The sequence below is a fragment of the Anomaloglossus baeobatrachus genome, chromosome 4, assembly GCF_048569485.1.
Source record: "Anomaloglossus baeobatrachus isolate aAnoBae1 chromosome 4, aAnoBae1.hap1, whole genome shotgun sequence".
Lineage (NCBI taxonomy): Eukaryota > Metazoa > Chordata > Amphibia > Anura > Aromobatidae > Anomaloglossus > Anomaloglossus baeobatrachus.
In genome coordinates, this window is record NC_134356.1 from 108,607,595 (window position 1) to 108,635,448 (window position 27,854).

Sequence of the window (27,854 nt, forward strand, 5' to 3'; positions counted from 1 at the left end):
CACCAGCACTGTGATGTCATTATGGAGGATGGAAGATGATCCAGCGGCTCTTGTGAAGCTCTAGTGACCTCCTTGCCCAAGAGAGTTAAGGCAGTGCTTGAAAATAATGGTGGCCACAAAAAATATTGACACTTTGGCACAATTTGGCCATTTTCACTTATGGATGTACTCACTTTTGTTGCAGCTTTGACATTAAGGCACTGAGCTTTTTTGCGACATTTTTGCGCGTTTTTCGGGTGCGTTTTTGTGCGTTTTTGGACTCAAAACTGCATGACTTTGCTTCCGCTGCAAAGTTTTTGACTTTTCATTTTTGCTGTCCGCACACAACTTTTTTTTTAGCTGCGTTTTTGAGCTAAAAAAAAAATGGACATGTCAATTCTTTCCTGTGTTTTACTGCGTTTGTCACCCATGCAATGCATTGGAAAAACTCAGCAAAACACAGTGATGAAAACCGCAGCAAAACACAGCCAAAACCACAAAAAAAGTGGTAAAACGCGGTGCATTTTTACTGATTCATTTTTGCCGTGGGTGCGTTTTTGTGCGTTTTTTGCAGCCAAAAATGCAGCATTTTGGAGAAGTGCAAAAACGTCATAAGGCTATGTGCGCACGTTGCATATTTTCATGCAGTTACGCTGCAATCTGCACAGCAGCGTAACTGCATGCGTCCTGCGTCCCCAGCACAATCTATGAAGATTGTGCATAATCCTTGCCCACGTTGCGTATTAGAACGCAGCGTTTCGGCTGCTGCCAAATTGCTGCATTCTAAAAAGCAACATGTCACTTATTTTGTGCGTAATGTTGGTCTCTCTCTCTGTCTGTCTATCGGTCTCTGTGTCTCCCTGTCGGTCGGTCTGTCTCTCTGTCTATCGGTTTATCCCTCTCCCCCCCTCTCTCATACTCACCGATCACTGAGCGATCACGGGTGCGGCACTGAACATCTGTCACACTGCTCCGGCGGCTTCTCCTTCTCCATTATTCAATCTCGTATTCCCTGCTTCCCCCGCCCACCGGTGCCTATGATTGGTTGCAGTCAGACACGCCCCCATGCTGAGTGACAGCTGTCTCACTGCAACCAATCACAGCCGCTGGTGGGTGGGTCTATGTGGTGCAGTAAAATAAATAAATAATAAAAAAAAAACGGCGTGCGGTCCCCCCAATTTTGATACTAGCCAGGGTAAAGCCACACGGCTGAAGGCTGGTATTCTCAGGATGGGGAGCACCACGTTATGGGGAGCCCCCAGCCTAAAAATATCAGCCAGCAGACGCTCGGAATTGCCGCATGGATTAAATGCGACAGTCCCGGGACTCTACCCGGCTCATCCAGAACTGCCCTGGTGCGGTGGCAATCTGGGTAATAAGGAGTTAATGGCAGCCCATAGCTGCCACTAAGTTCTAGGTTAATCATTGCAGGCATCTATGAGACACCCCTAATGATTAACCTGGAAGTGAAAGTAAATAAACACATACACCCGAAAAATCCTTTATTTGAAATAAAAGACAAAAAACACCCTCTTTCACCACTTTATTAAAATCCCTAAACACCCCTCCAGGTCCAGCGTAATCCACGAGGTCCCGCGACGCATCCAGCTCTGCTACATGAAGCTGACATGAGCGGCCGTACAACACCGCCGCTCCTGTCCACTCCACGCAGAAACTGAAGTGAGCAGCACTGTCAGCGGAGACGTCTCTCAAGTTACCCGCGGCCACAGGTCTCAGGTGGAGGACTCGAGCTGGCCGCGGGTAACCTGAGTGACGGCACCGGTGATCGCGCGGCTCACTTCAGTCACTCAGATTTGCGGTCACAGGTGAGTCCTTCACCTGTAACCGCAAATCAAGCTGCGGCACACGCAAAGAGCCGCGCGATCAGAATGAAGTCGGGTGAAGTTCATCAGAGTTCATTCTGATCACGTGGCTGTCTCCTGCAGCCAGCCATGTGCTCTTTTTGACATTCCGGTCCCAGTCGGCTCTGCTGCAAGTCTATGGGGATGCAGCAGAGCCGAGTGGGACCGCACTGTCAAAAATGTGCGCTCTGGATGCTTTTCCCATGGCAGAGCAAGCATCCAGAACGCATGAATTCTGCAGGAATGTGCGAACGTTGTGTTCTGCCGAATGCGTCTCAGAACGCAGCTTTTCGGCTGCGTTCTGAGATGCACATGCAGTGACTATTTACACTGCGTAATAGAACGCAACGTGTGCACATAGCCTAATAGCTCTGTATTGAGTTATTTAGAGGACAAATCAAATTTACATTGCTATACAAGCTGTACACTGAGTACTTTACATTATATCAAAGTGTCATATCTTCAGTGTTGTCCCATGAAAAGATATAATAACATATTTACAAAAATGTAAGCAGTGTACTCACTTTTGTTATATAATTTACAAAACAATGTTCCAGAATCTGAGAATTTCAAGAATTTACTAAAACAAATGTCAATACAGTTTCTCTTTCAATTTCTCTGTATCATATTCTGTATTTACACAGAAAACAGAGAAAACAAAAGAAGAAAATTGTAGTTTACTCCACAACACAGTATCATCATCTTATGAAGACTCGTAGGAAGCTCCCAGATAACAACTTTCCGCACTTTATACAAATCAGTGTGGCCATAACATTTGCAAGGCAGATTGTATGTATATGTTACAATCATCTTCATCTTTTGGTGGATGTAAACTGACTATTTGGTCACTTTTGAGTGGAAGCCGACATTTCTGCTGAGCAGGCTGTCACTGTAGAGTGGTTACAGCTACCGCTCACTATGTACTAAAATTGAAGCTATGCCAAATGCGCCTCTATCACTGAAAGGTGGAGGCTGTCAGGAAGCATAAAGTTCATTTTCTCCTGATAGCTGGGTTTCAGTGCTGTGCGACTTTAGAATGCTATTAACCTGCAGATTAACCCCAGATCTGCAGGTTAATAACATTTTTTTTACGCAACAGTTTCCCTTTGTAGCAGTCAAGATATACTGTAAAACAAAATCTATGCTGGCTTCCCATATGTTCAGCCATTGCATTGTGCATGGTGCCTCACTTCTGGCTTGATGCACAAACGAATTTTCAAAAAGCAAATATTTTATATCCAGTATTGGAGGTAAAGGCTTGCGAAAATCCAATGTGTATTTTCAGCACACAAGTTGCAGTGCTGCTGACATGTTTCAGGTGTCTTTTTACTTTCAGGCCTCATTCAGAAGTTCTTCATTCACATGTTATATCTGTGTTTTTCATGGATATGTGTCGCCCGGGGACCAGGGGGTTCTCAGATCCGGGCCACGAGGTCACTTCTGTGGGTATCACGGTGGCATGACCCGGTCTGTGATCCCAGGCTCCACAGTAAAAAGGGGTTAGGTAAGGGAGATTGTCCGTGACGCCACCCACGGTTGTGGTGATTGTGTGGACACCACCGCTGCTCTGGACGGGGATCCCGGGAGCGATGACAGGGAGCAGCTTTGTTGTTATTTCACCCCTCCGTGGGTAGGGGGTTGGTTGTCCCGGGGCCCGGTGATGGGGTAGGAGTGGATGGCAGGCGGGTTGCAGGGCCTGGTGAGGTGCAGGGTCGCAGGGGCAGCGCTGTGCCGCACGGCACGGAGGTACTCACTCAGCCCAGTGATGATGACACATTTCACGGTAAAACAAGCGGCTGGATGGACGGGTCCCTCGGACGGCTGCGGTGTTGTTGTTCCCTGCAGGTTAGTGATGACTGTCTCTCCCTGCACCTATGTTCTATGTTGATTCCGATGGGTTCCCACCGGTAACCCGCTCCCCGACCTGGATGTGGGCCGGAGGAGCCCCTTTTGCCCGCAGGCGCTGGCCCTGGGAAACGGTTGCCCTTGGCGGTGGCGGTGTCTCCCCTTCACGGTTGGACGGTTGCCTTCTGTCGGGACTTGACTGTTTGGAAACCTGGAGGTCCCCTTCACTGACGGATTCGGCAACTTCACGGCGACTCCTAGCCTTGCCGGGGTCCGAAAAGCCACTGCCAATTGTGCTGGCTTCTCCTTGTGTACCGGTCCGGTACCGCCGGGCCACCGCCCGTCCACGGTCCTTGCGGCAAACTCCGATAGGCCACTCTTGCAGACGATCACCACCGTCTGCCAACCTTGCTGCTCCGTCCGGGCCACACACCCGGACTCACTTCAGTCTGCTCTCTTGCCACTTCACTACTGTTCACTTTTCCTCCTTCCACTTTCACTGTCAAAACTGAACTCCTCACTCCTTCACTTCCCTAGCTCAACTGAACTGCTCCTTTTCCCTCCTCCAGGACTGTGAACTCCTTGGTGGGTGGAGACCAACCGCCTGGCTCCACCCTCTGGTGTGGACATCAGCCCCTGGAGGAAGGCAACAAGGGTTTTGCGTCTGACCTTGATGTGCCTGCAGGGAGTGTGGGGTGTGTAGGTGTTGTGCTCTGTGGCCCCTGGCTTGTCCAGGGCGACACAGATAGAACACATACTCATAACACTGTATACATGTCCATGTTTTTTTGCAGACTATGTAATGGTCTGTATAAAAAAATAGTATTGTGTCACGGAAATTGAACTTAGGTCTATGAAAGAAGAGACAGCATATCTCAAAAGTGAGTACACCCCTCACATTTTTAGAAATATTTAGTTATATTATTTCTTGGGACCAAACTGAAGATATGACACATTGATACAATGTAAAGTAGTCAGTGTACAGCTTGCACAACAGTGTAAATTTGGGTACCCTCTAAATAACTCATCACACAGCCATTAATGTCCAAATCACTGACAGCAAAAGTGAGTACACCCCCTGAGTGAAAATGGCCAAATTTTGCCCAAACTAGTAATATTTTGTGTGACCACTGTGGAGACATGAGAGTCATTGGCTGCCTTTCATCCGTTGGCCTGGCTGATTGTGAAAGACAGCACGGACCGGGGCTCATCACACTGAACACTTCCCTATGGGCAAAACGCTACTGAGACAGCACAGGGTGAGGAAACCACACATTGGTAAGACTTTAGTGGTTCACCAAAAGGCAAAAATATATTGTACATTCCCACCAAGAAAACAAGATGGTACAAGCAACAGATTTCACCATTACGTAGACTCACCAGAGATTAGAATCTTCATAACTTTGGGGATTCCAGGACCAACTATTCAAGCCAGCAGCACCCCACTTTTGGCAGTCACCCATTTAGAGGAGATAGTAGCTAGCTATAGAATCTGACTGTGAACAGAAAGATAGTGTAGCCAGGCGACCAAATTGTCCCAACATTGGTTGAAGTGAATTAGTAGGCTCAGTGTTAAGCAGTAAAGAAGTTCTGTATTCCCAGCTGTAACCAAAGCTCCTCAGCTGAGGTTTTGTAGAATAATCAAAGTGAAGCAGTTCTGAAATCCCCAGCTGGAAACAAATCTCCTTCGCTGAGGTCAATCAAAATTAACCAGAGTGAATCAGTTATGTGATCCCCATTGGAATCATAGCTTTTAGGTGGAGGTTTTATAGAATGCCTTGTAGAATGAATCTTGAAGCAATTCTGTGATCCTCCAAATGAAAATGAAGCTCTTCGGTTGAGGTAATTTAGAATAGCCAACATGAAGCAGGTCTGTGATCCTCCAGTTGGAACCATTGCTCCTAGGTGGATGTCATAAAAAATATCTTGTAGAATGAATCTTGAAGCAGTTCTGTGATCACCCAGCTGAAACCAAAGCTCTTCGGCTGAGTTCATGGAGAATATTCAAAGTGAAGCAGTTTTGTGATCCCCCAGCTAGAACCGAAGCTCCTTGGCTGAAGTCATGTAGAATCACTTTCTGGTGACAGAAGCAAGGCCCTTTAAGAGTTCTCTTACAGGATTGGTGGAGATGACTGCTCTCATTGGTTGCTAGTTCAATCTGACTGCATAATTTTCCTCTGAACTATGTGACCAGAAAGGCTGAGACAATCCACATTTACATTTAATAGGGCTCTGATAACTCTGATGAACCAATAGCTAACCTCTCATGATTTAACAAACAAAAGAAACATCTGGCCTATTTAAAAACAGTTCAACTCCACACACAAGTGGCCAGACATTGAGTCATCACATTCCTCCCCCTCTTAATAAGCCCCGGAAAACTGCTGGATCCTGATCCTGGTGAGGGTCGCTGTTAATGAGGCGACCAGATGTAATAGGTCTCTGATCATCGCTATCCTCTTCTCGGGACAGTCAGCTAGCATTTCCAGAATCTTTGCGCTTTTGATGGTGAGGTCAGCAAGAAGCTCCATCTATACACCTCCCCCTGATCTCCCCCCAGGTTGAATAGCCACTTTGCAGACCTGCTCTAAGGTGGGGTCCATTAGTTGGGCTTCCCTAAGCTCCTTAGGATGTATCTCCTTCCAATCAATAGCCACAGTTTACTTAGGTGTACTCACTATTGATTGTTCAGAGGATTGTGATGGAGGCTGGGCTTGTGGGTTATTTTCGGATGAGGTGGCAAAAGGATCCGCATCAAGGTCCTGCTTGGCTTGGTTGTGGGTGATGGCTATGACAAACTAGCTGGATAGTCCTTTTCTTAGGTCGTTTCCCACAATAACAGGTATGGGGACACCATCAATGAGCCTCACTTCAAACTCTCCATGGTCAGTTCCCCAGTCCAACTGCAGATGTGCCAGAGGGATTTCGGGGCACTGGCCTCCAGCCAGGGAGGTCGTCACGTGATGGCCTGGTAAAGGGTGTTCTGGGGGAGCAATGTCTGGGCTGTCCAGGGTGATGGTAGACCAAGTGTCTCAAAGTCCCTGTGTCTGTATGTCACCAACCTTAATGACCTGGCTGGGGCGATGGAGGTTGGCTGGGATATGATGTCCGACCCATTGTAGGGTATGGACAGGGTATATCATTTCCACCGTTTCTAGTGTATCTCGGTGGTAGAATATTTCAGACTCTGATGGCTCATTTTGTCAGATGTTGTCTTTCTGGGCTGGCAACTGGAATGCAGGCATGAGGCTTCGGCTTTGGAGACAATCTTTGGCCATATATCCAAGGCACCCACAAGTATAACAGCGCCATGGGTTTGGCAACTCATGGGCCCTGTTTGTAAACCTTTATCCTGCTAGGGCCACTGCTAGGTAGTGGGATAGTCCTCCTCTAGTGGCTGAAGGCATGCCTGAGTTCATGGTTGAGGGGCTGTTACGGGGGGCTGTCTGATAATAACCGAAAGGAGTATCAGACAGTCAGGGTCCACCGTGCAAAGACTTTGCTGCAGACTATGGCAGAGTGCAATACCTCTGTTAACTCACAGAAGGATATAATAAGTAAGTAAAGCAATTCCTCCCTTACTTGGAGGGTGTGTGGAATGATCTCTGTTAATAATCACAGAGACAAAGGCAATGTGTGCGAAATGGCACCTACCTAGGTCCGCTCTTCTAGTGGTGCAAAAGAGACGAACAGCAGCGTAAGCCGCACAAAGCTCCTACCTGCGTTCGCTCCACTAGTGTGCGAGGACACGAACCACTAGATATGGCACCTGCCTAGGTCCGCTCTTCTAGTGGTGCAAAAGAGACGAACAGCAGCGTAAGCCGCACAAAGCTCCTACCTCTGTTCGCTCCCCTAGTGTGCGAGGATACGAACAACTGCCAGACGCAGTATAAGGAACGTTACCCTAGCGGCAACGTCCACCTACGAGTAGAATCACAAGGCCCAGCCAGACCATGTGCCTCAGGCACCTGCCTATGTCCGCTCCCCTAAGAGGTAAGGATACGGACAGCAGCCGAAGCTGTAAGGTATAAGAACGCTACCCTGCCGGTAGCGCTCACCTAGCATAGACAGAGGAATGCCTAGAGGAACGCGCACAGAGCGTCTACTCATATGCATGAACCAAGAGGACTGAGCACCATGCGGCGTGTGTCAGGGTCTTATATAGACTCTGTGCCTCATCCAAGATGGAGGACACCAGAGCCAATCCGCTGCCAGAACGACAGGAGTGACGTCATGCTGGCCTATCACCGAGCAAGACGTCACAAGCACATGACCAGCGACCAATCGGCATAGAAGGTGTCAGAGACATGTGACCTCGTGTCAGCGATGATGTCACCCGCACATGTGCAATGGCTCCAAGATTGGACTTAGTCTCCGGCGCTCGCACATGTGCAGTAGCAAGAAATCTGGACATAGTCTCCAGTGCTCGCAGTAACCGTAACAGTACCTCCCCCTCAAGGGCCCCCCTCCCGGCGACGCAGGTAATCGGCAACTAAGTCGGGAGCATGGACAGCCTCCTCAGGCTCCCAAGAGCGATGTTCCGGGCCATAGCCCTCCCAATCTATCAAGAAGAACCTGCGCCCTCTAACCATCTTAGAACCAACTATGGCTCGTACCTCATAGCTAGAGCGAGAGGAATCAGAGGCAGGAGAGTGCACTTCACGAGCGTGAGGTAAAATAGCCGGCTTTAGCAGTGAGACATGGAATTTGTCATGGATCCTAAGATGGACAGGTAACTTCAATTGATAGACTACAGGATTTACCTGTCGAAGAACCTCATAAGGACCCAGGAAGCGAGGAGCAAATTTGACAGAGCTCACTCTAAGTCTCACGTGTTTTGCAGGGAGCCACACAAAGTCCCCTGGAGAAAAGACAGGAGCCGGGCGACGAAACCGATCGGACACCGTCTTCATACGATCCTTAGCTGCTTGGATCGACTCTTGAGTCCGATCCCAAACCTCTCTGGCATTAGTTGCCCAGTCGGCCACAAGAGGAGGAGGTGCAGCAGCGGGAAACGGTACCGGTACCCTAGGGTGTTGCCCATTATTGAGTACGAACGGTGTCTGCCCAGTGGCCTCAGCCAGCGAATTGTTAAGGGCAAATTCTGCCCAGGGTAGGAGGGAGGACCAGTTATCGTGGTTCTCAGCAACAAAGTGTCGAAGGTATATAATCATAGATTGATTGGTACGTTCAACCAAACCATTAGTCTCCGGATGGTATGCCGAAGAGAGATTCAACTCAATTTGCAGAAGGCTACAAAGATCTCGCCAGAAATGGGAAGTAAATTGCGGGCCTCTATCACAAATAATACGATCTGGCATCCCGTGAAGCCTAAAGACATGCTTGAGGAATAGTTTGGCTAGTACCCTGGAAGATGGGATTCTCGATAACGGTACGAGATGAACCATCCGGGAGAAATGGTCCGTAATGACCCACACAAATCTATGTCCCTGTGAACATGGAAGATCACCCACAAAGTCCATGCCTACCACCTCCCATGGTCTATCTGGCACTGGTAAAGGATGCAAGAGCCCAGCCGGTCTCTGCCGTAATGGACGGTTGCGAGCACACGAGTAGCAGGAACCGACATATCTCTTGACGTGGCTGGCTAAGTGTGGCCACCAATACCACCTCTCCAGTAACTCTCGTGTCCGCTTAATACCAAAATGCCCACCCACCTTTGAGGTGTGGGCCCATGACAGTATATCATTCTGTCGATCAGGCGGAACAAAGGTCTTGCCCGGTGGGATTTGGTCTAACGTCACAGGGGAGAGCGTATGAAAAACCCTGGAGGGAAGGATAAGACGAGGTTCGTCAATCTCTTCCTGGGTAGAAAGCATAGAGCGAGACAGGGCGTCTGCCTTGTTATTCTTACTCCCAGACAGATAGTTGATGGAGAAGTGAAAGCGGGAGAAAAACAAGGACCAGCGGGCTTGGCGAGGATTCAGACGCTGAGCGGTTTGTAAGTACGTCAGATTCTTATGGTCTGTATAGACCTGGAAAGGATGTTTCGCTCCTTCCAGCAAGTGACGCCACTCCTCCAAGGCTAATCTCAAGGCGAGCAGTTCCCTATCCCCAATGGTATAGTTTCTCTCTGCCGGTGAAAAGGTTTTAGCAAAGAAGAAACACGGCCTTTTTCTACCTGCACCGTTCTTTTGATACAAGACCGCACCAGCACCCACTGAAGAGGCATCAACCTCTAAGAGGAAGGGCTTATTCTCATCGGGTCTTTGAAGAACGGGAGCAGTTGAAAAGTGTCTTTTTACTGCCTCAAAAGCCTGAGATGTCTCAGTAGACCAGGCTTTGGGATTAGCACCTTTCTTAGTCAAGGCCACCAAAGGGGCCACCAAAGTAGAAAAATGGGGTATGAACTGCCTGTAATAATTTATGAATCCTAAGAAGCGTTGCACCGCCTTCAAGGAATGAGGTTCGGACCATTGCAGGACAGCAGAGAGCTTCGCAGGATCCATAGCCAGACCCTCTTGTGAGATAATGTAACCCAAAAAAGGCAATGAGGACTGCTCGAATACACATTTCTCGAGTTTAGCAAACAATGAGTGCTCCCTTAAACGGGAAAGGACACGAACGACATCCTGACGATGAGTCTCCAGATCAGGAGAAAAAATCAGGATGTCGTCCAGATACACCACTACTGAGGATAACAGTAAATCCCTGAACACATCGTTTACGAAGTCCTGAAATACTGCGGGTGCATTGCATAACCCAAAAGGCATGACGAGGTATTCATAGTGACCGTCTCGGGTGTTAAAAGCGGTCTTCCATTCGTCACCCTTTCGAATTCGTACCAAGTTATGCGCACCCCGCAGATCCAACTTCGTAAAAACTTGAGCTCCTCTCAGTCTGTCAAACAGCTCCGAAATTAAAGGTAATGGGTATTTGTTCTTTATTGTGATTGCGTTGAGACCCCTGTAATCTATGCAGGGACGCAAATCACCCTCTTTCTTCCGAACAAAGAAAAACCCAGCTCCCGCGGGAGAGACAGACTTACGAATGAACCCCTTCTCTAAACTCTCTCTTATATAGGTCGACATGGCCTCCGACTCAGGTATCGACAGGGGGTAAACCCTGCCTTTAGGTGGAACCGAACCTGGGATAAGGTCTATGGCACAGTCATACGGCCTATGGGGTGGAAGAACCTCAGCACCCTGTTTGGAGAACACGTCAGCGAAATCCAAATAGGGTGTAGGTATGGGAGAGAGATCAGTTGATGCAACCGCAACGACCTTAGGTGGTAAGGGAAGACATCGGGACTGACATTTCGAACCCCAACTAATAATGCTGTCAGACTCCCAGTCAATGTGAGGAGCATGAGTCCGAAGCCATGGAAGACCCAGAAGGATGTCGTCTATACCCTCAGGCAAAACAAGAAAAGATATCTCCTCTATGTGACCCTGAGACAGGGAAAGGCGCAAGGGAACTGTCCTCAATGTAATGGAGTCAGACAACATAGTTCCATTAACAACACGGACAGGAATAGGCGCCTCTAACATGATAGAGGGAATATTGTGTCCCTTTACAAATCCTGAGGACACAAAAATCCCGTCAGCTCCGGAATCCACAAAAGCCATAATAGGCCATGTATTCTCAGATAACGAGAGCTGACCTGGGATACAACACTTAGAGGGTGCAGAAGACGTCTCTAGTAACCCCCCTCTAATGGTTACTAGGCCAGGGAGTTTCCCTGATGACTAGGACACTTGTTGGCATAGTGCCCAGCCTGACGACATACGTAACATATAGGAGGACCAGACTTGCGTAGTCTGGAGAACGTATGACCTAACTCCATAGGAGTGGGAGATGTTTCAGATGCTGAGGAAGATGGTAGTGGACCCTCAACAACTGGAATAGCCCGATGCTTAGGGCGTGAGGAAGAGACCTCGAGTCTACGTTCCTTATGGCGTACATCGATCCTCGTTGCTACTGTGATCAAGTTCTCCAGAGAAGCAAGGACCTCACGAGTAGCAAGGGCATCCTTGACATAGCCTGCCAACCCTCTCCAGAAGATAGGAATCAACACCTTCTCTGGCCAATCTAGTTCTGCCACCAGAGTTCTAAAAGCAATGGCATAAGAACTAGTGGATAACGAACCCTGAGATAGATCTAACAGTCTCAGGGCCGCATCATGGGTAACCTGCGGACCCATGAATACCGCCTTAAGAGCATCAAGAAAGTCTTGATGTCTCAGAGTAACCACATCAGAGCGCTCCCATAGGGGAGTCGCCCATTCTAAGGCTTTGTCCTGAAGTAAGGAGATGATAAAGCCTACTCTGGACCTCTCCGTAGAGAAGCGAGAGGAGTTGACCTCTAGGTGTATCTGACACTGACTAATGAAACCACGACATGATCTGGCATCGCCAGAATATCTGTTTGGCAGAGCAAGTCGAGGATCATGTGCAGATGTCACCATGGTCTGAGGTTTATCCTCTATACTCTTGAGCCGTGACTCAAGTACTTGTATGTAACGGTGTAACTGCTGATATTCTGCCATAACTGCCAGACCCTTGGCTCAGTCCTAATGTTACGGGGGGCTGTCTGATAATAACCGAAAGGAGTATCAGACAGTCAGGGTCCACCGTGCAAAGACTTTGCTGCAGACTATGGCAGAGTGCAATACCTCTGTTAACTCACAGAAGGATATAATAAGTAAGTAAAGCAATTCCTCCCTTACTTGGAGGGTGTGTGGAATGATCTCTGTTAATAATCACAGAGACAAAGGCAATGTGTGCGAAATGGCACCTACCTAGGTCCGCTCTTCTAGTGGTGCAAAAGAGACGAACAGCAGCGTAAGCCGCACAAAGCTCCTACCTGCGTTCGCTCCACTAGTGTGCGAGGACACGAACCACTAGATATGGCACCTGCCTAGGTCCGCTCTTCTAGTGGTGCAAAAGAGACGAACAGCAGCGTAAGCCGCACAAAGCTCCTACCTCTGTTCGCTCCCCTAGTGTGCGAGGATACGAACAACTGCCAGACGCAGTATAAGGAACGTTACCCTAGCGGCAACGTCCACCTACGAGTAGAATCACAAGGCCCAGCCAGACCATGTGCCTCAGGCACCTGCCTATGTCCGCTCCCCTAAGAGGTAAGGATACGGACAGCAGCCGAAGCTGTAAGGTATAAGAACGCTACCCTGCCGGTAGCGCTCACCTAGCATAGACAGAGGAATGCCTAGAGGAACGCGCACAGAGCGTCTACTCATATGCATGAACCAAGAGGACTGAGCACCATGCGGCGTGTGTCAGGGTCTTATATAGACTCTGTGCCTCATCCAAGATGGAGGACACCAGAGCCAATCCGCTGCCAGAACGACAGGAGTGACGTCATGCTGGCCTATCACCGAGCAAGACGTCACAAGCACATGACCAGCGACCAATCGGCATAGAAGGTGTCAGAGACATGTGACCTCGTGTCAGCGATGATGTCACCCGCACATGTGCAATGGCTCCAAGATTGGACTTAGTCTCCGGCGCTCGCACATGTGCAGTAGCAAGAAATCTGGACTTAGTCTCCAGCGCTCGCACATGTGCAGTAGCAAGGAATCTGGACTTAGTCTCCAGCGCTCGCACATGTGCAGTAGCAAGAAATCTGGACTTAGTCTCCAGCGCTCGCACATGTGCAGTAGCAAGAAATCTGGACATAGTCTCCAGTGCTCGCAGTAACCGTAACAGGGGCCTCCTGGGATCAGTTGGCAAATTGCGCCTCCAGAGGGGTTGTTGGCTGTAAACCTGTCTGTTCTGGGGTGTCAGGTTTCCAGTCAGCTGTTCATTCTTATATTTTTGGGGCCTTCTTCTCAATAAGTTTTTCGAACATGATCACGTCATGGAGGGCAGCAGCGGAGTTGGCAGCCCGACCATCGAGCCAGCAGTTGCAATGCTATCGGAGTTGACTGACAAATTTTACTTAGGAGGCACCCTGGAGAGACAAATTCCAGAACTGTCTCTCAGGAGTTAGGGTAAAATGGGCCAACACGGAGTTCTTTATAGTGCCATAGTTCAGGCAGTCCTGAGGTCCAAGTGATAGGACAACATCCTGGGCCACACCAGTCAAACTAGTCCACAGGTATTTGTGCCAATCATCTGCGGGCACCTGATGCATTAGTGTCTCAAATCTTTGCAGGTATTCATCTACTTTGATGTTGCATTCACTAAATACTAACACGTCACTGTAGCAAGGATGATTTCCTTGGTAGTGGACCAAAATGGCGGTAGGGGCTGGAGCTGGTGGTAGGGGAGCTGAAACTCCCAAAACTGATTCCATAACACAAGCCCTCACCTAGCTTGAGGCTTCTGGCACCAATATGGCCAACAACTCTCAGATTTGGGCTGTTTGGGACTGGGTTGTTGATTGTAAACTGCCATGGGATCCTTGATCTGACATGCAGTTTAATACCTCCATGACAATGTCGTCAGGGTCTTTGTCATCCTCCATGACATTCTGAGCCTCCCAACAGGCCAATTCTGGGATCAAATCAAACCGAGTGTCGGTGCACCTTAATTAAGTCTATTGAAACTGGCACAGCTCCTGTAGTTGCTGTTTACTGTGGAGGCTGTATAGCCACTCCGGTCCTTTTCCCAAGGTCAAGCTGGTAGGGTTGGATATGGTGGTGTCAGAAACATATATGCCTCACCCATGGCATGCACGGTATGCTTATTTTCCTTCCTGGTTGTTGAGCTCTTGGATGGTGCCAACAAACACTAGTTCCGTGCAACTCCTCCAGATCAGCCAGGACCAATAGTGTTCCCCCGCTGCTGCCAGTTGTGGAAACATGAGGGCTATGGTGCTTCATCCATTGGCCTGGCTGCCTTCAGAAAGACCACAGGGACATGGGTTCATCCCACTGAATGCACTCATTCCTTCCTTGTGTGCAAAACATTTCTGAGACAACACCGGGTGAGGGAACCACACAATGGTAAGACTTTATTGGTTCTCCAACAGTTAAAAACATATTATACATTCCCAGCAAGAATACAAGATAGTACAATCAACAGCCAGCAGCACCTCGCTTTTGTCGGGCACCCACTTAGAAGCGATAGCAGCAAGCTTAGGAACTGACCGAGCACAGATAGATATGTAGCCAGGTGACCAAATTGTCCCAGCTTGGGTTCAAGCAAATTTGTTGGCTTAGCGTTGAGCAGTGAAATAGTCCTGGGATCCTCCAGCTGGAATCGTAGTTCCTAAGCAAAGGTCACATAGAATATCCAGAGTGAAGCAGTTATGTGATCCTCCAGCTGGAACAGAAGCTCCTTGGTTGAGAACATGTAGAACAATCAATGAGAAATAGTTCTGTGATTCCCCGCTAGAACCAAAGCTCCTTGACTGAGATCATGCTAAATTAACCAAAGTGAAATAGTTCTGTCATTCCCCCAGCAGGAACCATACCTCTTAGATGGATGTCATATAGAATATCTTGTAGAATGAATCTTGAAGCAGTCCTGTGATCTTCCAGCTGGAACCGAAGCTCCTTGGCTGAGGTCATATAAAATAACCAAAGTGAAGCAATTCTATTATCCTCCAATTGGAACCAATGCTCCTCGGCTGAGGTCATGTAGAATATCTTGTAGAATACATTTTGAAGGAGTTCTCCAGCTAGAACTGAAGCTCCTGGAGACATGCTTGGTCAGTCCAGCACCTCACCTTTACCCTCAATTTCTTTAGGAAGGCAGTGATCATCTTTTTCAGGTCGTTATGTTGTTATACTTGCCTGTGGCCCAGTTTTCGAAGGTAAGAGTACATGTTGGCCGTCATAGTTCCCTCAGTGAAATATTGCTCTCTATAGCTATCAGCTCTCATGCAGCCCTAAACCATGATACTCCCACCATCATACTTGAGTGTATGCAAGAAACACTTGTCTTTCTACTCCTCACCTGGTTGTCGTCACAAACACGACAACATCTAAACCAAATACAGTTATCTTGCTCTCATCAGTCCAGAGTATATGGTTCCAGTAATTCATTTCTTTAGGCTTCTGCTCTTGAGAAAACTGTTTGCGGGCTTTCTTGTGCATCATCTTTAGAAGGCGCATCCTTCTGTGAAGACAGCCAATCAGACCAATTTGATAGTGTGCAGCATATGTTCTGAGCACTGACAGTCTGACCCCCAACTCTTTAATGCTAGCAGCACTCATATGTATATTTTGAAAAGAGAACGTCTAGATATGATGCTGAGCATGTGCACTCAACATCTTTGGTCAACCACAGGGAGGACTGTTCTGAGTGGAATCTGTCATGTTAAACTGCTGTATGGTGTGACCACCGTGTTGCACCTCAGTTGAAGGGTGATGGCAATCTCCTTTTATCCTCAGCCATCCTTATGTAGCACAACAATTCTTTTTTTAGATCCTCAGATAATTCTTTGGTATGAGGTGCCATGTTGAACTTCTAGTGATCAATATGATAGAGTGTGTGAGCGATAACACCAAATTTAATACACCTGCTCCCCATTCACACCTGAGACCTTGTAATCCTAATGAGTCACCTGACACCAGGGAGGAAGACTGGCTAATTGGGAACAATTTGGCCTTTTTCACTTAGGGGTGTACTCACTTTTAATGCCAGTGTTTTGGACATTAATGGCCATGTGTTGACAGTAAAACAGTTGAACTTAGCTAATTTTGTGGTTCTGAAAATGATTATGATACTAACATTTGTTGATTGCCTCTAATTTTTAAGATCTAGAGGTGGTTATAAATTCTTATGACACCTTTCATGCAGGCTTCTAAAAAAATTGTGTCTTTATTATTTTATCACCATTATTGCATTTTTAGTATCAAGTCTATTACATCATCTGTTTAGTCTATTGAGCTTTCAGTATTCTATCATCTTAGAGTGGTCAATCAAAAAACGCCAACTCAGCTTAGATGATGTAATCCTAATTACAATTGCATAACCTACTTTTATAAATACTTTCTGTGTTAGGTATATAATTTTAGGATTTCTTGGCTTAGTCTCTTAGTATATTGACATACAGTATTTCTGTATGTTTTTTCAAATATGCCTCATTCTTACATTAGCAAAGAGGATAATGTTTGCTACATATGCGGAGATGTCACTTTTGCATCACAAAGTCGAAAATTGACTACCATGGTAAGGAAAGCCTACAAAATGTATTTTGGCTGCAGAATAGGAGGTCAGGACAAGAGTTGTGCTCCCAAATGTGCTACAAAAGCTGAGCATCACATTTTATTCAATGATTGTATGGAAAGAGGCAATCTATGCCTTTTGCAGCCATAATGATCTGGAGAGCGCCAACCAATCACACTACAAATTGCTATTTCTGCATGGTGCCCCATATTAGGAAAGGAAGAAGTTGTGGACAGTATCTAAACATTTATTCTACAATATGCCCAGTACCACATACAGAAGAACTGCCCGTTCCAAAAGCACTAGAAACATTTTCAGTTGAGTCAAGTGAGGAAGAAGAGATCGCTTGGTGTCTTGGCGAAGCATGTTCCTCTCACAACCCATACTATCTGTCAGTAACTTCAACTGAGCCACACCTTATAACACAAAGTGAACTAAACGATCTTGTTAGAGATTTGGATCTATCCAAAGTTCTTAGCTTTCAGGCTACAGCAGTGGAATCTCCTAGCAGATGATGTTTGGATGTCTTTGTTCTACAACTACGAAAAAGATCTTGTCCAATATTTTTTCATGGATGGTGATCTTGGGGCATGCAGCAACAGTTTAATGGAAGCACTGAAGATAAGTTATACCCTGAGATAAATGGAGGCTCTTTAATGTATCGTCCAAAACAAGCCAAAAAGCCATCTTGCTACATCCAGCTGGTTAAGCAGTCCACATGAAGGAAACCTATGAGAACATAAACAGCTGATAAGGTTCCTGGACTATGACAAATATTTGTCAATATTTTAATATATGGTGATTTAAAGGTGGCTGCCCTCTAACTTGGTCTCCAGGGTGGACACACAAAGTACTGGTGATTTCTATGTGAGTGGGATAGTTGTGGAAGAGAATATCACTACAATAAAAGAGACTGGCCTTTCGACCATTCACTCCAGCCAGGGAGTAAAAAAGCCCTAGATTCAGCACCTGTTGACTCATATAAGATTTTGTTACCACCATTGCAAATCAACTTGAGTCTAACAATGAATTTTGTAAGTTCAATGGATAAAAATTCAAAAGCAATCAAGTATCTCATAGGTAAATTTCCAAGGTTGAGTGAAGAAAAGATAAAGGAAGGAGTCATTACTGGACCTCAGATTTGTAGGCTTCTTGAAGATGAGAAGGTTCTCCTTTTGTTGCAGGGTAAGGAAAATTCGCATTAGTAGTAAGGGTACCTTCACACTTTAGCGATGCAGCAGCGATCCGACCAGCGATCTGACCTGGTCAGGATCGCTGCTGCATCGCTACATGGTCGTTGGTGGGCTGTCAAACAGGCAGATCTCACCAGCGACCAGTGACCAGCCCCCAGCCAGCAGCGACGTGCAAGCGACGCTGCGCTTGCACGGAGCCGGCGTCTGGAAGCTGCGGACACTTGTAACTAAGGTAAACATCGGGTATGGTTACCCGATGTTTACATTAGTTACCAGCGCACACCGCTTAGCTTAGCGCTGGCTCCTTGCTCTCCTAGCTACAGTACACATCGGGTTAATTAACCCGATGTGTACAGCAGCTACATGTGCAGAGAGCCGGAGCCGGCAGCACAGGCAGCGTGAGAGCTGCGGAGGCTGGTAACTAAGGTAAATATCGGGTAACCACCTTGGTTACCCGATGTTTATCTTGGTTACAGCTTACCGCAGCTGCCAGATGCCGGCTCCTGCTCCCTGCTCGCTTCATTTCGTCGCTCTCTCGCTGTCACACACAGCGATCTGTGTGTCACAGTGGGAGAGCGCCTTTGAAGAAAACGAACTAGGGCTGTGTGTAACGAGCAGCAATCTCGCAGCAGGGGCCAGATCGCTGCTCAGTGTCACACACAGCGAGATCGCTAATGAGGTCACTGCTGCGTCACAAAAAGCGTGACTCAGCAGCGATCTCGGCAGCGAGCTCGCTGTGTGTGAAGCACCCCTAACTACTTGTTGGATAAGCTCAAGGGCAGATAACTATGAAGAGTTAGTAGAAAATCTCCTCAAAACACAAAAGAATCTTGATTGTATCATGTCCTTAGATATTTATTTCTTACATTTGCATCTAGACTTTTTTCCACCAAACTGTGGAGCATTGAGTGATGAGCATGGTGAGAGATTTCATCAAGCTATTGTGGCTATGGAGAAAAGATATAAAGGAAAATGGAATCCATCAATGCTTACAGATTACTGTTGGACAATTGTAAGAGATGATCTGATACAGAAGTACAAGAGGCAAGCAAAAATGAGTTGCAACTGAATGAGGACCAAATATTGTAGTACAATTTCTGCAACTGTTTATAACTCGCAATAGTCTTAAGACAGGTTTAATTATTTAAATTGTTGCTAAGTTTCGTCTAAATAAATATCAGAATATTGGCATAACAAAATATTCTGCATCTTTATATTTACAAAAATAATAATGTTTCATAGTACTGAAACTATTATGCGTGAGTTTTATGTAGCTGTAAAAGGAAAAGTCTTTGATATCGTAAAAACCAGAGCCAACAAAAATTTTCATTGTCAGATTTGAATTCAGAAAATGAAAATCATTAAGAAAAGACTCATTTCATAACTGAACTTGACAACTTTGAAAATATATAGAATATTGTTATTTAGAGGGCACTAAATTTACACTGTTATACAAGCTGTACACTAACTACATTACATTGCATCAAAGTTTCCTATCTTCAGTGTTGTCTCATGAAAAGACAAACTATTTACAAAAATGTGAGGGGTGTATTCACGTTTGTGATATTCTGTATATCTGTTGTTTCTCCAAGAAAAGTATGAATATATTACAACTAACTGTTACCATTCCACTGTCATAGAGGTGTGTCTCTTTACAGTATGATACCAGGAGCACTGATTCGATAGTATGAGAGCATACAGGAACACCTTCCATCTGTTAATACCCACTTGGAAACGTATCCGTATGTTCCATCAGAGGAACAGTGTCACAGTGTAGAGTTTAAGAAGTAATGCTGTAGAATTATTATATTTTGAGGTATTTTGTTTTTTTATAAAATACCCATGTCATATAAGCTGAAAAGTCCTCTTTAAAGGGAACCAATCACCAGTATTTTTGTATACAGTGCCTTTCGAAAGTATTCGGCTTCCTTGAATTTTTCAACCTTTTCCCACATTTCAGGCTGCAAACATAAAGATAAAAAATTTAATGTTATGGTGAAGAATCAACAACAAGTGGGACACAATTGTGAAGTTAAACTAATTTTATTGCTTATTTTAAACTGTTTAAAAAATGAATAACTGAAAAGTGGGGCGTGCAATATTATTTGTCCCATTTAGGTTAATACTTTGTAGCGCCACCTTTTGCTGGGATTACAACTGCAAGTCACTTGAGGTATGTGTCTATCAGTTTTGCACATCAAGAGACTGAAATTCTTGCCCATGCTTCCTTTGCTGATAGCTGGAGCTGAGTGAAGTTGGATGGAGAGCGTTTGTGAACAGCAGTTTTCAGCTCTTTCCACAGATTCTCAATTGGATTCAGGTCTGGACTTTGACTTGGCCATTCTAACACCTGGATACGTTTATCTGTGAATCATTCCATTGTAGATTTTGCTTTATGTATGGGATCATTATCTTGTTGGAAGACAAATCTCCGTCCCAGTCTCAGGTCTTTTGCAGACTCCAACAGGTTTTCTTCAAGAATGGTCCTGTATTTGGCTCCATCCATCTTCCCATCAATTTTAACCATCTTCCCTGTCCCTGCGGAAGAAAAGCAGACCCAAACCATGTTGCTGCCACTACCATGTAGGGATGGTGTGTTCAGGGTGATGAGCTGTGTTGCTTTTACACCAAACATATTGTTTGGGTTTGTGCCCATATAGTTCGATTTTGGTTTCATCTGACCAGAGCACCTTCTTCCACATGTTTGGTGTGTCTCCCAGGGGGCTTGTGGCAAACTTTAAACAACAATTTTTATGGATATATTTGAGAAGGGCTTTCTCCTTGCCACTCTTACATAAAGGCCAGATATGTACAGTGTAAGACTGATTGTTGTCCTTTGGACAGACTCTCCCACCTCAGCTGTAGATCTCTGCAGTTCATCCAGAGTGATCATGGGCCTCTTGGCTGTATCTCTGATCAGTCTACTCCTTGTTTGAGATGAAAGTTTGGATGGACGGCCGGGTCTTGGTAGATTTGCAGTAGTATGATACTCAAGCTATTTCAATATGATCGCTTGCACAGTGCTCCTTGGGATATTTAAAGTTTTGGAAAACTTGTTGTAGCTAAATCTGGCTTTAAACTTCTCCACAACAGTATCATAAACCTGGATGTTGTGTGCCTTGGTCTTCATGATGCTATCTGCACTTTAAATAGAACACTGAGACTATCACAGAGCAGGTGCATTTATACAGAGACTTGATTACACACAGGTGGCTTACATTTATCATCATCAGTCATTTAGGGCAACATTAGATCATTCAGAGATCCTCAATGAACTTCTGTGAGTGAATTTGCTGCACTGAAAGTAAAGGGGCCCGAATAATATTGCACGCCCCAATTTTCAGTTATTTATTTTTTAAAAATAAGCAATACATTTTGTTCAACTTCACAATTGTGTCCCACTTGTTGATGATTCTTCACCATAACATAAAATTTTTTATCTTTATGTTTGAAGCCTGAAATGTGGGAAAAGGTTGAAAAATTCAAGGGAGCCGAATACTTTTGCAAGGCACTGTATAAGCTATAGCCAGTGCTATACTGGCACTATCAAGCTGATTCTATACATACCTTTAGTTGGCAGCTAGGATGTATAGGTTGAAATCCAAGAATGTAAAGTTAATAAAATCATCAGCTTTTTGAGTGACAGCAGCTGAGGATCAGATAATATCTGGGGAGTATGCATAAGTATTATACAATTGATTTAATTTTTCACTTGCAGGACCTGTGCTGAGGTCATACCCATGTGATCAGAAGGAGTAGGGCCTCAGCCAACAGAAAAATGTTGCTTTCTGGTGTCAGCTTTGTTGGCTGAGGCCTCGCCCCTTCTGGTCACATGGGTATGACCTCAGCACAGGTCCTGCAAGTCAAAAATTAAATTAATTGTATAATACTTATGCTAATTCTAACACAGGGAGAGGATAACTATGAATACCCCCAGATATTATCAGATCTTCAGCTGCTGTCACTCAAGAAGCTGATGATTTTATAAACTTTACTTGCTTGTGTATCAAAACCTAAATATCCGAGCTGATCACTAAAGGTATGTAGATAATCAGCCTGATAGTGCCAGTACAGCACTGGCTTTAGGTTATATACAAAAATCCTGGTGATTAGTTCCCTTTAAAATGGATTTGCATGTTTTCTGCCACATGTGTGCTATTGTGAGTAAAATTCCAGAAACACTAAGTAAAAAAGCCTATATTAGGAATTTAAGCAAAAGAAAACATTGTTTATTAATAACTTTCCCATACAATTCTTGAAAGGAACTTAAAAAAAGTCACTCTTGGAGTTATTTATTCAGCTCCTATTTTAAAAGGCACAAATCTAGTATGCAATATTTAGTGAAGTACAGTACATCTAAAAATGTAAAATGTGCATCCAATTATTACATTCAATAATAAAAAATATTTTTTTTCTATGTAAAAAAAAGTAAAATTTATCATCCACAACATTAGTGATACAAAGTAAAATTCACTATATCTGATACATACACATATATACTTACATGCAATAAAACACAAATATAAGCAATGAAAGCAGCCAACATTTTCTAACAGGTACCTTTCATTACGATCTAAATGTTAACTATTCACAGTTTGGTGGCATTGTACACTGTGAACATTATATATGTTTTTTTTTTTATTTAATTTTGTAAGTTCATCAGTTATGTGTATAAGTGGAACTTTTATCAAATTTTCATGTTTAACTGGACAAATGATTTAATAGTGGATGCAGAGCAATATAAAACATTTTGGGGTTTTCTTGCTTTTTTGTTGTAGAGATGCAGTGGTTGAATTAAGTATTAAACACATCAACATTTTTGTAAGTAAATATATTTCTAAAAGTGCTATCGACATGAATTTCTAACCAGATGTTGGTAACAACTCATCCAATCCACAAAGGCAAATACATTAAACCGTAGATATCCATAAATTTAGAGATGTGTACTAATGACAGATTACAGGGAAACCGTATTGAACACATTTATTGAAATGTATTTAATACTTCATACAAAATAATTTGTTGGTGATGACAGCTTCAGGACACCTCCATGTATGAAGAAACTAGTCGCATGCATTGCTCAGATGTTTTTTTGGCCCATCCTTCTCCACAAAAATTCTTCAAATCCTGAAGGTTCCGTGGGCTCATTCTATGAACTCTAAGCTTTAGTTCCTTCCATAAATTTTCTATTGGATTCAGGTCAGAAGATTGGCTGGACCATTCTAGCAGACTTATTTTCTTTTTCTCTGAATCCAATTGAGTTTCATTGGCTGTGTGATTGGGATCATTGTCTTGCTAAAATTTCCACCCTCGTTTCATCTTCATCATTTTGGTTGATGGCAGCAGATGTTTATCAGGAATATCTTGATACGTTTGTCCATTCATCCTTAATTCAATTATATGAAGCTTGCCAGTGCTGAAAAACAGCCCCACACCATGGTGTTCCCTCCATCATACTGCACCAGATAGATTATGGAACACAGAGGTAAAATGCAAAAATAATAGTTTAATAAAGACTTGGAAATCACTGACAGATAACGGAAAACAAGCAGGGTTACTGAACAAAACGGGCTAACAGCCAGAACAGCTTGGCAGATGGCAGCGTTGCGAAGACCTGTAACAGGTTGAACAGGAAACACAGTTGCTGGAGTCTATGGGCAGACAAGTAGCACAGGTCGCAGAGGTACTGATGAATGCACATTGATAATATTTGTGGAGATTGCTGGCAGACAGGTTGCAGAATTACTGTCAAGTGTATACAGGTAACAGGAGTCCTGGAGACTGCTGGCAGACAAGAGACAGGTAGCAGAGTAAAGCGGGGTCACGTCGTAAGTGACACACATCCGGCATCATTAGTGATATCGTAGCCTGTGACAGCTATGATTGAGCAGAAATACTCACCTTCTCGTTCATCGCTGACACGTCGCTCATTTTCTAAAAATCGCACGTCCTGTTGTTCATTATACCTGGGGCAGCACACATCGCTCCGTGTGATACCCCGGGATTGATAAATTGCAGCTTACCTGCGGCCGCCGGCAATGCTGAAGGAAGGAGGTGGGCGGGATGTTTACATCCCGCTCATCTCCGCCCCTCAGCTTCTATTGGCCGGCCGCTGTGTGACGTCACTGTGACACCGAACGTCCCTCCCCCTTCAGGAAGTGGATATTCGCCGCCCACAGCGAGGTCGTTTGGAAGGTAAGTACATGTGACGGGGGGGTTACAGGATTGTGCGACATGGGCAACAAATTGCCCGTGCTGCACAAAAGATGGGGGCGGGTGCGATCGCAAATGCGATCGCACGAGAAATTGGAAGGTGTAAAGCAGGCTTTACTCACAACTAGAGACAGGTAACAGGATTACAGGAGAGCACTGGCACACAGGTATGTGAATCTCAGGAGTTAAGGCCCCTTTACACACTGAGACTTTCTAGCGATCCCACCAGTGATCTCGACCTGGCCGGGATCGCAGGAAAGTCTCTAACAGTCACTGGTGAGCTGTCAAACAGGCAGATCTGGCCAACGATGCAGCAGCGATACGAACCTGCAGAACGACCTCACTGGAAATGGAACGCTAGCACGCCTATGGGCTGGGTCGCTAATGATATCGTTGTAACAGTGTCAAAAACACCGATACATGCTGCGCAGCGGGAAACAAAGGACCAAAAAATGGTCCTGAATGACTTCTAGCGATCAGCGACCTCACAGCGGGGGCCAGGTTGCTGATGTGTGTCACACACTGCAATATCACTGGGGAGGTCGCTATTATGTCACAAAACCGGTGACGTTACAGCGATATCGCTAGCAATGTTGCAGTGTGTAAAGGGGCCTTAACTGGGAAGTCTAATAACCTCAAAAGAAAAATAAACACTGAAGGCAGATATGAGACAGAAGGTCAAAAGACCCAGTGTAGGTGGCAGACAGGCTTATGGAGGTCACTAGAAGCCAATGTGCAGCAAAACAAACCTACTCCAGCTCAATCTCTCAGAACTTACTCAAACATGGTTAGTCTCCATCAATACTAGGGCCCAGCTGTGAGTCGAAGAAGCCATTAAATAGGCCAAGGCAGTTCATCATACAGAAATAAGCCAGGCTACTTGCAAAGCCTGGAGTAATGTGGCCCCAAACCAGGTACATGAGCGCAACAGTAGCCCTCAACAGGTGATCCTTGGCTCTTGGACAACTCTTCTTATAATACACTTCACTCCTGTCTGAATCTTGCAGGGAGCACCTGGTCATGGCCTTTTTTTGTGAAATTATTTTTTTTCCACTTCCGAATTATGGCTCCAACAGTCCTCTTTCCATCTTCACTCGAATCTTCAATAGTTTAGAAATTCTTCTGTAACCAATGCCATCAGTTTGTTTTGTAACAATAAAGTTGCAAAGGTCTTGAGACAGCTCACTGGTTTTACCCATCATAAGTTGTTTCTTGTGTGGCACCTTGGTAATGAGACACCTTTTTATAGGTCATTAGTTAAACTAGCTTATATTATTTTTCACTAAGTGGCAGTATTACTTTCTAATTAATGGTATATTTCAGCTATTGTAATGATTTTCTATGGCTCTATTACACCTCTCATTCTTCATTTGTTAAAGGGAACCAATCACCAGGATTTTTGAATATAACCTAAAGCCAGTGCTGTAGTGGCACTATCAGGCTGATTCTATACATACCTGTAGTGGTCAGCTTGGATGTTTAGGCTTTCAAATCCAAGAAGGTAAAATTTAAAAAATCAGCAGCTTCTTGAGTGGCATTTGCAAATGAGCAGATAATATATGGGTGTGTATTCCTATGGATTCCCGCCCCCCTGCTTGTTGTTCCTCCCTCTCTGTTCTATATGGTATTTTACAAACGACTCACTTTGCTGAAGGACCTGCGTGAGGTCATACCCATGTGACCTGGTATCCAGCTTTGTTGGCTGAGGCCCCACCTCTTCTGGTCACATGGGAATGACCTCACCACAGATCCTTAAGCAAAGTGATCTGTTTGTATAAGATCATAGTGAACAGAGAGGGAGGAAGAACAGGCAGGGGGGTGGGAATCCATATGAATACCCACCCATATATTATTTGCTCCATTGCAAATGCCACTCAAGAAGCTGCTGATTTTCTAAACTTTACTTTCTTGGATTTGAAAGCCTAAACATCCGAGCTGACCTCTACAGGTATGTATAGAATCAGCCTAATAGTGCCAGTATAGCACTGGCTTTTGGTTATGTATGAAAATCCTGGTGATTGGTTTCCTTTAAATGCATTTTCCCTGTGTAATTTCTCATTATTACACATAACCTAATTTATAGACATCTATGGTTTGATTTATTTGCCAGTGTGGATTGGATGGGTTGTTTCTGACATCTGGTAAAGAATTCAGGAATATATTTCCTTAAAAACTTGATAATGTGTTCAATACTTATTTCACCAGTTGTATTAGCAATCAAAATATATATCCTAATGAGTTAATTTTCTTAAAGTCCACAAGTGATTTATCACAGAGTTCTCAACACTCTAGGGAAAGAACAACATGCCCCCACCATAACTTAGACGTAGAGCACATTTCTGAGTATATAAGATGTGATGACCGAAAGCCCTGATTTATTGATCTCCTGGTCTAACCTTGTGCATGATTAGAAATTGTTGGTAGTAAAACACATATAACTAATACCGTTCAGATAGGGTCACAGAAGTCAGTGTGGGGAAATGGGCAGCAGAACTGATTCTAGCTGTGTCCTCTTAAAAACATTTCTATCATCTCTTCCCCTCTTACAACACTGTGACCTCTGCTGTACTACTTCTCCCTCTACACTGTCTGAACAGACATGGGAGCTCAATGATGTCAGTAACCACACTTATGTCTATTGGGCTCACATTAAATTGGCAGCTTGTAATGGCTCTCCGGTGACAGCAGAGCAGACTGTCATATCATCTCAAACAGGATTAGCCTGTTCTGAGCTAATGTGGGGTGTGTTCTTTTTCTCCTGTATGTTTCTGCCTGCTTATGTGTAGGAAACACAATAGAGGAGAAAAAATGTATATGCCCTCAGTGAAAGCTCTATGATAATGTCCACTTGGGCTTAACTCATTAGGTTCCAAGTACTTTGATTGTTAATACATCTGCAATGCAAAGGCAAAATAAAATAAACCAAAAATATTTTATTCTGTTCTGCAGCCACAATTATGTCTAGATCAACAAGAAAATGAAAAATTTTCTTACAGGTCTTCATTAAAAGTACAATATGTTAGATTTCGACTACAAAAAAAAAATCATTGTTTCATTTCCATGATATGTCTCAAAAACTGTTCCAGAAAACAGGATTCTGTTTACACTGGAATGACAGTATCCATGATGGACAGGACTAATCTTCATCATGATAAGTGCTTCTTCCCCACGTTGACTTGATCAGTAAGGTTTTCTAATTTTTATACACTGGATTTGCTAATTCTACAAAAAAAACAGAAACTGACTATAAATACCTAGTGAAAGTGTGAGGAGAGTATCATTATGCACTGATAACTGTCCATAATATCATAAAGATTGTAAACTTTCCTATTTTAACAAGAACACGAAAAGCTGACATAAAGCTATGAATTAATGCAAATGGTTTCCATGGACTATGTTGTGATTCTGATGCCGATGAATTAGCCAGCAAGTCAGAAATACAAAAATCCAATACCTGACTTGTTTTGGCGAGGCACGTAGTCCATAACATACAGTTGACCTGTAAAAGAAATAATGCACAGTAGAATACTCTTATTCTTGGTAAAATACTGGAAGGCCCTGTGCAGCGAAATTTCCACTCTGAGCCCCCCGCCCCAAAAAATACAATAAAAAAACAAACAAACTGTGCAGTCTTCTAAACTGTATAGCAAATACGATAGACGTAC

The 27,854-nt window shown here is 44.7% G+C and overlaps 1 protein-coding gene across 3 annotated transcripts in view; it reads right to left on the reverse strand.

Annotated features, from left to right (window-relative positions):
* The window catches only part of KCNIP1 (potassium voltage-gated channel interacting protein 1), a 916,677-nt gene that overhangs the window by 248,245 nt on the left and 640,578 nt on the right, over positions 1 to 27,854 (reverse strand). Inside the window, exon 2 of one of the 3 annotated variants that reach the window (XM_075342296.1) lies at positions 27,644 to 27,688. The exons of the other annotated variants lie outside the window; for them this stretch is intronic. Coding sequence (XP_075198411.1) covers positions 27,644 to 27,688 — 45 coding nt within the window. The remainder of the gene's footprint in view (positions 1 to 27,643; positions 27,689 to 27,854) is intronic. 3 annotated transcript variants of the gene reach the window in all.